This window comes from Conger conger, chromosome 8 (genome assembly GCF_963514075.1).
Source record: "Conger conger chromosome 8, fConCon1.1, whole genome shotgun sequence".
Classification (NCBI taxonomy): Eukaryota; Metazoa; Chordata; class Actinopteri; order Anguilliformes; family Congridae; genus Conger; species Conger conger.
This window is the reverse complement of record NC_083767.1, coordinates 29,712,325-29,722,024: the sequence shown is the minus strand read 5'-3', so window position 1 is coordinate 29,722,024 and position 9,700 is coordinate 29,712,325. Positions and strand designations below refer to the sequence as shown.

The 9,700-nt window shown below is 41.3% G+C and overlaps 1 protein-coding gene across 1 annotated transcript; it reads left to right on the top strand.

Annotated features, from left to right (window-relative positions):
• Positions 1-9,063, top strand: st3gal5 (ST3 beta-galactoside alpha-2,3-sialyltransferase 5). The gene is made up of 7 exons (XM_061253322.1): positions 1-367; positions 1,820-1,940; positions 2,992-3,109; positions 4,952-5,289; positions 6,548-6,734; positions 7,104-7,262; positions 8,401-9,063. The coding sequence occupies exons 2-7, from the start codon at positions 1,840-1,842 to the stop codon at positions 8,674-8,676; spliced, it is 1,179 nt and encodes a 392-aa protein (XP_061109306.1). The 5' UTR covers positions 1-367; positions 1,820-1,839; the 3' UTR covers positions 8,677-9,063.
• Positions 9,064-9,700: the final 637 nt, after the last annotated feature.

Genomic DNA, 9,700 nt, shown 5'->3' with positions numbered 1-9,700 from the left:
TTGTGGCCAGCAACATTTGCCAACTTCACGGAGCTGTCTTTAACTACATTACGGTCAGAAGAGTCATGACGTTATAGTACATGTGCATCTCAAATTTACGGATCTTTTATATTGTTGTATTCTAAATAGTTGACTTGGTTCACTCATACGAGTGCACAAGTACACGAGAGTGCAACTTCAGACACAGCCAAGGACGGCCTCATCGTATATGCAGCCTGTGAAGGCGGAGCAGATGCACCATCGGTTTTAGGGAATTCGGAGTTTAAAATATATAGCCGTGTGGGAATGAATTTGATAAACATGACCAGAATCCACACTTATGAAGTTCGTAACGCGGCAGTGGTGGGATCTCAAAGTCAATAGAACGGTACGTTTCTTGCTAACGAAAGTGCCCTGCGAACGATGTCTCGCTAGTTAGAGAGCCGTTTGTTTAGTTGGGTAGCTAACATTGATAATGGACAGCGTTAGCTAAAGGTTTTTATTCCAGTCTCAGAACTTGATTATGGGCAATTCCACAGTAATGTCAGGCTGAGCATGAAAATATAAACTTATTTCCCAACCAAATATAGCGTGTATATTTTGGTGAACACACTTAATTTCCTTTGTATTAATGAAACGGCATGCTATTCCCATTATAGTGCTGGATGTATTGTCACAAAAATAGGTATTTTCAGTCAACTAAATTTAATGGCTTTTTGAAAGAGCTCACTGAACTTGTTCTTTCTGTCATCTGCGCTCCAGTGTTTTATTAGGAAATTGAAAGGCAAATAAATAGGATAAATTGGATTGGTTAAGAACGATCCATAGCTTGCCAAAGCCCTGGTTTGGCACAGCATGGTTTGGTATGGCTCACATAGTAAAGTTAGCCGTAGTAGGCTAGCTTATGCTATTAATTTAGAGATTTTCCGACTCAAACAGTGGGTTAGGTAGCCTCCTGCTGCAGCCAAAAACTGCACAACCACACTACTTGGCTCGTAACCTAATGTTGGATGTTGCTTTGGCTAAAAGCATTAAATGTAATGTAATGTTGGTCTGACAACATGTTTTGTCCTCAACATATTACAATAACATAGACTCGCTGTGTTTGGTTGTTTGTGTTTGGTGTCTCCTTTTTTGAGCCATAATTCATATGTTTTCTCTTTACTTTCATGTTTTTTAGGCATGTTAACTCAACTGCATTGTCTCTTCCTCACTACCTAGTAGCTAAATGACCTTACTTTCACTGCCAAAACTAGCAGTCCGTTCAATCTTTATGTACATAGACTGTAGGGAAGTGCATTGCCACTAGAAACTTGACACAGCCATATTTCCCAGCAATCTTTGCATATCAGAAAAGAAGACAACACTAGGTCCACCAGTGTTAGAGTCCAGTTAACCAAACCAAAAAGCCCTGAAAATAAATGTTTTATATTACCATCAATATTGTAGGACTTATTCTTGCTAATGGTGTGTTTAAAACTGAAATATTATATGTGGATATGGCTATAACATGGGCATCTCGAATCTCGAAATCTGTCTTATTCTGTCCACAAGTATTGTTCAGTATAAATGTGTTTTATTAGAGATTTGTACATTGACACACCTACTCTAAAAATGTAGAATATTTACAGCCATATTGGCTTGGCACTGTAGGGACACACTGCAGGGTTTAGCGTTTGGAACACTCAGCACTGCAGGCTTATTTTTGCAGAACACTCTGGCATGGGTTAAAAAGGATGCCATAAGCATGGTAATGTGAACTGATATGCTGGCGTTAGCTGTGCTTTAAAGTGTTTCAGGTGGCTGGTGCTCTAATGAAAGTTGTTGTCTTTGATCACAGGGACTGCAGGGTGTGGTCACATGAGGAGCAGGGAGAAGAACAGCGAGTCCCGAGACCAGGTGTCTCACACACCACAGGGCAGCATGAGGACACCCAGAATGATCTACTCCGGGTCATTCAGGTCCGTTGTATCCACGCATCACACTCCCAGTCAATGTAATATCTAGACAGTAAAATGCTGATTGAGTTTTACTGCTCTGATACAGTTTAGTTTCAGTTTAAGTGGGGGTGACATTAGCCCAGGAGGTAAGAGTGGTAGTCTGGTAGTCGGAAGGTTGCCTGTTTGATCCCCCTTCCTGGGTGTGTCAAAGTGTCGCTGAGAAAGACACCTAACCCCCAATTGCTCCAGACGAGCTGGTTAGTGTGGTCTGTGTTTGTGTGGGAATGAGTGCTTTAGATGAAGGCACAATACACAGTAAATCAGTAAATAGAGGGAACTCATTTGTAGGCATTTTAACCCGTACCCCTGGAATTAAAACAGCCCCAACACATCACTAACCCACCACCATATTTCACCGTGGGTATGAGGCGCATCTCTTTAATGCATCTTTCTTTCATGCAAAACGTGCCAATACTGTATCTGACCAAAATATTCAATTTTGCTCTCATTTGGTCAGTTAAAGTATGATTGAATAAAGGTGCTGTGGTCAGATGAGATACATATACAGCATCGGTATGTTTGGAGTCAGAACAGAGATGCATAAAAGGAAATGCGCCTAATTCCACTGTGAAATAGGGTAGTGGGTCCGTGATGTTTTGTGCCTGTTTTAATTGCGGGTTTTAAATGAGGGCCAGGGACACTGGTTAAAATCGATATAAATTTTGTAAGCTTTTTACAGGAAACGGCTCCATGCTGTTGTCCTTGCCAGAGGTGGATACACCAAGTACTAAATCAGGGGTGGCAATAATTATGGTTATTGATTTTTGTGAAATCAATTTTTTATTATATTATTTGATTTTGAAATGATTGATTTTGTGTGGTTCTATTGAAACTTTTATAGTACAGTATTAGTCACATGTTGGCATTTTTTGGTTTATCTCAATAATTATATGGTTTATTTTTGTGCATTGCCAGTCAGGGGTGACAATAATTCTGGTGCTGTAGCAGTATAAGAGAGTCTGTCTTTCATACACTTGTCTTCTTGATCATTGTGCAAGTGTGTCCCTTGCAGGCATTTCCTAGTACTGTTGATGGCTCTGGGATTGCTTTCACTTGGAGTCTTGCATCTACCACGGTTTAAGACGGAACCTAAGCCCTGCTCATGGAGGGTTGACCACAGCCACAGAAAAGTACTGCTATGTTTTTATTCCTTTATTCCTTTATTCCTATTTTATTTCTCCTCATGAGAGTGCCCTGAAGCCATTATCCCAAGTGCATTAACCATGCTCTATAGATGGTGACACCAGTTAATTTAGGGCACATGAGCCAAAATGATTTTAACTGGCATTACCATCTATATCCCTATGGTGTCAATAGTCAGGTGATTGTGACGAACCAGTGCCTATAATTATACAATTTCCGATCACTTCTCACATTTATCAAAGCTACTTGTTGACGTAATGAGCTTCCCCAGATAGGAAGGAATATGACCTGGATGTAATGGGAATCGCATGACTGGATGACTGGATATTTCCCTCCTGGTACACTGTACACCGACAGTCAATTTGTTTTGCACAGTTTTCAGTGAATTCATACAGGCACAGAAATAACAATTGACCGCATTTCAAGGTTCTGTTCATTTCAAAATCACATTTTCAGTGAAATTTACTTTTTACAGTTTACTGCTGCAAATCATCCCTCAACTATTCAACTTTCAGTATAATGCTACCTTTTGAATCATTACGCCATGTGTATGGGGAAATCAGTGTCATTATTTACCATTTCTAGCTTTGGAGGGGATTTTCTCAAAACCTGATTTTGAAGAATATTACAGGACTCTAAGTGCATAGTCATTCTATCTGAAACTTTTCAAACCTTTACTCCGTATACAGGAGAGTGTTTTGAGCCATTTATTTTCTTGTTATACGCTTTAGGGGCAGTTACAGCATCACAAATCCCTTTTTTAGATCCAGAAATGTCAAAATTTTTCTTCATGAAAAATATGAAATTTATAGTGTAATGACTATTGGGTAAAAATAATGGCTCAAGACCATCTTCAAACATGTCTCATTTAGAATCTGAACGAATTATAGCGATATCTTAGTTCAAATTATAGACCAATTATAAATGTTCTAATTTCTCATTTCTGCTATCTTTAATAAAGTATGCAAATCGGCTAAATTACATATCTTGTCAGAATGTATCTTTGTTTATTCATCTAAATCCATACTTCATAATAATTTAAGCATGCAACTCTAAAGGCCCGGACACACCAAACAGACGGTCGGCCGCGGAGCGCCGACAAAGATCGCCTCACGTCAATACGCGTCGTTAATGTTGGCTGTGCCGAACACACCGCAACGACGGTCCGTCGACGGCCAAGTTGCACGTACGTTCTGTGCCTGCGTGAGAGGTAATAACTGTCCACACCAGCAGGTGCCGGTAGTCTGTATTTGTCTTTCAAAAAATGGAAACCGGAAGACCGGGGAATGCGTTTGCATTGCGTTGGACCTAGAAGCAGCCATTGTCTCGCTCACAACAAACAGTTTGCAGCAATTTCCTTGTTCTCTCGCTATTTAGTAATACTAATCGAAAATTATGTCTGGTAGTGATAGTAACTTTGGAATGGCTTGCTTTCGTCGCTTCCGTTTCTCTTCTCGTGCACTGATTTGCTAGCTGGACAGCCAATCAGAGAGCTCTCTCATCGACGGCTCCGGGGGCTCCGGCGCCGATTCAACATGTTGAATCGGCGTCGGAGCCCTCCAAAACACACGGGACACACCGGAAAGACTCGGCCGACAGGGCGCCACCGACGGCCGACCGTCGGTTTGGTGTGTCCGGGCCTTAAAATGATCTTGAATACCAAAGCTGTGTTTTCGCTGGAACCACAAAACCTTTTGATATCCTATAACTTATGAAAGTGGTTGTGTACAGTGGGAAATTCAGAATTTGACAATTTCACAATGTATAGCAGCCGCCTTCAGTCTGTAAATATCACTCACTTGCAAAATGTCTTTGCCCCCCCCCCCCAGCTACTTCACTCCTTTGTCAGAGGTGTACTGACAAAGGAATGTAGGCCAGCTTTTGCCAGGAGGGAAATGCAAACCAGGTTCAACCACTCAAATCATGTGACCGAGCATTTCCTGTGGGAGGACACTGCCCTCACTGCGCCCATGTTCCAGTATCCACCACCCTTTGGCTTCCAGGACCTGCGAAGCAAACTGACCGATGTCCTTGGTTTGCTGCCTGCCCCCGCTCTGCAGTCGGGTGGCAGGAAGGCATGCCAGAGGTGTGTGGTCGTAGGCAACGGGGGAGTACTGCGTGGCCTAGCCCTGGGGCCGCTTATCGACCAGTTTGACATTGTCATCAGGTTGGTGTCTGCCTGCTCTGTGCTACGACCTCAGTACAGATAACCAAGGCTTCCTGCATTGTGGTTGCATTCAAAATTGACCTCTTAAAGGAAAACGCCAACATTTTGGGAAATATACCTTTTTTCCGACTTTCCCAGATTTAGACGAGATGTTCGATTTCATTTTCATTTTTGTGCATTCACTGGTTCAATTTGCATGTTATCAAAACATGTTAGCTTGGCATAAAGATTTGAAGCCCATAGGACCCTACCTCCTTCAAAGTTAAGAAATACATCTTACAGCTACTCTGAAGCTGTCTTATTTGCATGTGTATTTGAAATACACGTGTGGGAAAATGAAAAAAGTTGGAAAAAAGGTATATTTCCCAAAATATTGGTGTTTTCCTTTAACCTCCTAAGACCTGGCGTGGACTCCACATTTTGGGCTGTACAACCATAATACTTAATTCTTAAGACCGAGAGTCCACATATGTGGACATCATTTTTCTCAAAAACTACATCATGTCAAAAGATGATGCTTAGTTTTTATACTTATCAGGTCCCAATAAGCCCAAATAGCAAAGAGAAATTAAAAATGCATACCAAAAAAGAGTGCGGGTCTTAGGAGGTTAAGCAAGACCCTTAGCCCTGCATTGCTTCAGGGGAGCATTGTCTCCTGCTTAGTCTAATCAACTGTATGCCGCTCTGGATAAGAGTATCTGCCAAATGCCAATAATGTCATGTAAAAGTGAAAGAGTGCGCCCAACTTGGCCCAAGGATGCCCTACAGCAACTCCACACTGGTTTACAGGATGTTTTCTTGGACTTGTGCTGGCGTCATGTGGCACATTCGCCAAAGAATGCAACAGTAGCGGTGCTCCACTGTGTAATGATTTGTTGAACCACTATCAACTGTAAGAGATCAGCTTCATTTATTGTGGATATGCAGCAGGTAATAATAGCTCACCGGTTTCAATCTTTTACTATTTTCATGTGAGACCATGAGAGAGGTTATTGGTATAACATTGAAATAACAATATAAAATGCTGTAAAATGTGCTTTTGTATCCCAGTGAACATTTTTTGCAGTGAAAGGTTCTGGTTCAGAAACTGTTTATATTTTGTTTGAAAGAAAACGTTTTCTAACCTACTAGAATGTAACCAGGCTATATCCGGTTAATCCGGAGCTATAATGGGTCTCCTCTTTGTCTATCTATTACCTGGCAGCCATCTCCCACGCCCAGCAGAGCAAATTTGTCTCACTCATGTCTTTGACCACAGGTTGAATAGTGGTCCAGTGCGAAATTTCAGTAAGGATGTGGGAAGCCGCACCACCATCAGAATGAGCTACCCCGAGGGCAGCCCTCAGACATGGGATGATTTGGATTCGAGCCTACAGTTCATCGTTGTTATATACAAATCGGTGGATTTCCATTGGCTTAAATCCATGATTACCCACAAGCGAGTGGTGAGTAAGAAATAACAGTTTTATATTGACAGTTTTCATATGCAAATGGTTGCAATGACAGACAGCATTTGATGGTTAAGCTTTAACCAAACAATCTTTGGGTTTCTCAGTATAAGCAAACCGCAGTATAAGAAATAGGTGACTAGTTCAGGATAATTCATTGGTCCTTGGGATTGAAGAGCTTGCATTGCTTGAGAAGGAAAAAAATGGCAAGTGTATTTAAGTATACACAACCGATTTTTATCTAATTTATGTGTCCTCATTTGCCAGTGCCAGGTCAGAACACCAGGCTAATGTGCTGTAACAGTTGGATTATCATGTGTGGTTTACAAAGTGAAATATGTTTGCATTTCTGTTTTTGCCCTGTAGTCTCTGTGGGATTGGCTGTTCTTCTGGCAGAAGGTGCCGGATAAAATCCCTATTGAGCCATCTCAATTCCGAATCCTGAACCCTGAGATCATCAGAGAGGCGGCGCTGGACCTGCTGCATCTTCCAGAGCCACAGCCCCGCCTCTGGGGTTGGGATCAAGTCAGTTAGCCCACCTCTGACATTGGGCTATGTAACTTGGTACACCTGTAGGGGTGGGATTGGGTACACTGTGTAGGGTCACTCAACATTATCAGCTTTTGTGAGGAAACAAGGCAGGGGTGTATTTGAACATACAGCTTGAAGAGACTGATCATAGCTCTTTCTCAGAACTGTAATCCTTTAGCATTCGCATGCTGAAAATGGCTGGTATCGTGGAGGTTTATGTTTGCATTCCTAGCACGCCTACCACATCTTTTTTGCCTCTATTTTCCTGATGTCTTGAGTCAGTACAGTTCCTCTCCCAATGCACCTCTCCCAATGCAGCACACTCACTGGTGCCTCTGTGCAGCCTGGCAGTCCCAAATGGACTGATGTCATGTCTGACTTTCCTGTAACAAATAACTTCAAACAGTACCCCTCCACACAAACCCACTCTTCTTGTATTGATAGAATCGAAACTAGCCTTATTAAATCCTTGAACCCTGATTATGCCAATTGGTGTCAAATCACTCTAATCTCCGTTGTAACTGTTATTTGAGAACCAAGGATCGTTTTCTTTCTCTCGAAGACACCTTGACAATTTTTTTGATGAAAGATCATCTTCAGTGACTCTTCAGCATAGCCAGAGTTGAGAATGGTGGCAAATTTGTTACATCCCTTTTTGGGGGTTTCAAAATGTGCGCAAATTAACTTAATTTTTCATGAGCTATTTATAGCCTGATTATTTTTTATAGGAGACAAATCTCACATATGACTTAAAGACCAATATCTTCTCAATGAAAAGCGATTAATGTTTTTTGAAAGCAGATTTGAATTGTAGACTCCCAAGATACGAAATATCAAATATAATATATTTGGTAGCTTGCTTGTATAATTTCATGCAATTTGGCACTTTTAAGTGATGACCCCCAATATTTTAGAAGGCCATTGCACAAAAGCCAAGCAGCGTATGAAGCTCCAATAGTCAGGATTTCTATTCCTCATTGTTGCCGACCACCACCACACAAAAGAAATCGAGAAATTGAAGAGATGCTGCGGTGCACTTAATTTTAGTTACAGTATTACATTACAGTTACAGTTACAGTAATTATTATTATTATTATTATTATTATAATGAGTTACATTTTTTTTTTTACAGAATGTCCCCACCATCGGCATTTCTGCCCTCAACCTTGCCACATACCTCTGTGATGAAGTTAGCCTGGCAGGATTCGGTTACAACCTGAGCCAAGAGGGGGCTCCGCTCCACTACTACGACAGTCTTCCCATGACCAGCATGCTGCACCAGCCCATGCACAACGTAGACCGTGAAGGGGCCCTCCTGAGGGGATTGGCGAAGGCCGGGGTCATCTCTGACCTCACGGGAGCAGTCCACTGCAGCTTCTGTCCCAACAAGGAGGGCAGGGTAATCTGATGAGCTGCTCACTAAAGGCTCCAGCCCAGCACTTGGCAATATGAACTTTCTGGAAGAGCTTTGGAAACAAAGTATTCCTGCTCCTGTCATCGTTCACTGTGACAAGACTAAGTGGTGTTCGGAAAGTGGTCTGGATCCACTGTACCAGGAACATAATTTACACGTTAAGTTTGGGTACTACTGACTGCAGTATAGTAAACTCATTTAGGTTGGAAGTATAAAGCCATTAACTACTGTACTGAGTACAGTATTGGCTCCCACGTATCTCGCTGCCCTGAAAGGGCTGGTACAGAGTTTTGATGATGCTGTCCTGGAACTGAGCAAAAACGTCACCGCTCCAGTGTTTGCCAGTTTTAAACAAATGTCCCACCAAAATTTCACATTGGTTTATGCAGTATGTATTTTATATACATTTAAGCTGAGCTTGATATTGCAATGACAATGTCTTAAAAATCAAGCTCAGCTTAAATGTATATAAAATACATACTGCATAAACCAATGTGAAATTTTGGTGGGACATTTGTTTCAACATGGCAGTCTCAGTAGTTTCAGGTATTGGTTTCCTTGAAATCTATTCTTAATGAGCCATAACAAGCCTCTGCATTTTCCATAATGTTGGAGTGCTATTAATATTAGAGTTATGGTATATTTATTAAAGTGGTTTCAGTCAAATCTCTATAGAACCTGATGCTATACTGTGAATGGCAAATCTGCTGTGAATGTGTTGTGGAAAGGGAAAAACCATAGAATGCAATATTGCTTTGTGGGGCATTAGTAAATTGGAAATTTTTACATTTTGTAAGAATCTTTCTGTGACTACTGTTGGCCTTTGGCTCAAATGACCTCATGCTCCATGGAATTGTGATCAGCCTTTTCCCCCCCCTAATTTTATAATATTGAGATCTTTGCATAAACATACAAGTTACCTGTTAATATCATCTCCATAACTAGCATACCCCAACCTCCACCACAAGCAAACCAACGCTAGCAATTTTATTTTTATTTTTTATCATTATTTGCTAGT

What these genes read in the sequence shown, in the direction of transcription:
- st3gal5 (XM_061253322.1), top strand. Translation starts at nt 1,840, where the DNA reads ATGAGGAGCAGGGAGAAGAACAGCGAGTCCCGAGACCAGGTGTCTCAC. An exon ending in TGATTACCCACAAGCGAGTG is followed by an intron (nt 6,735 to 7,103) that starts GTGAGTAAGAAA and finishes TTTGCCCTGTAG; the next exon opens with TCTCTGTGGGATTGGCTGTT. An exon ending in GCCTCTGGGGTTGGGATCAA is followed by an intron (nt 7,263 to 8,400) that starts GTCAGTTAGCCC and finishes TTTTTTTTACAG; the next exon opens with AATGTCCCCACCATCGGCAT.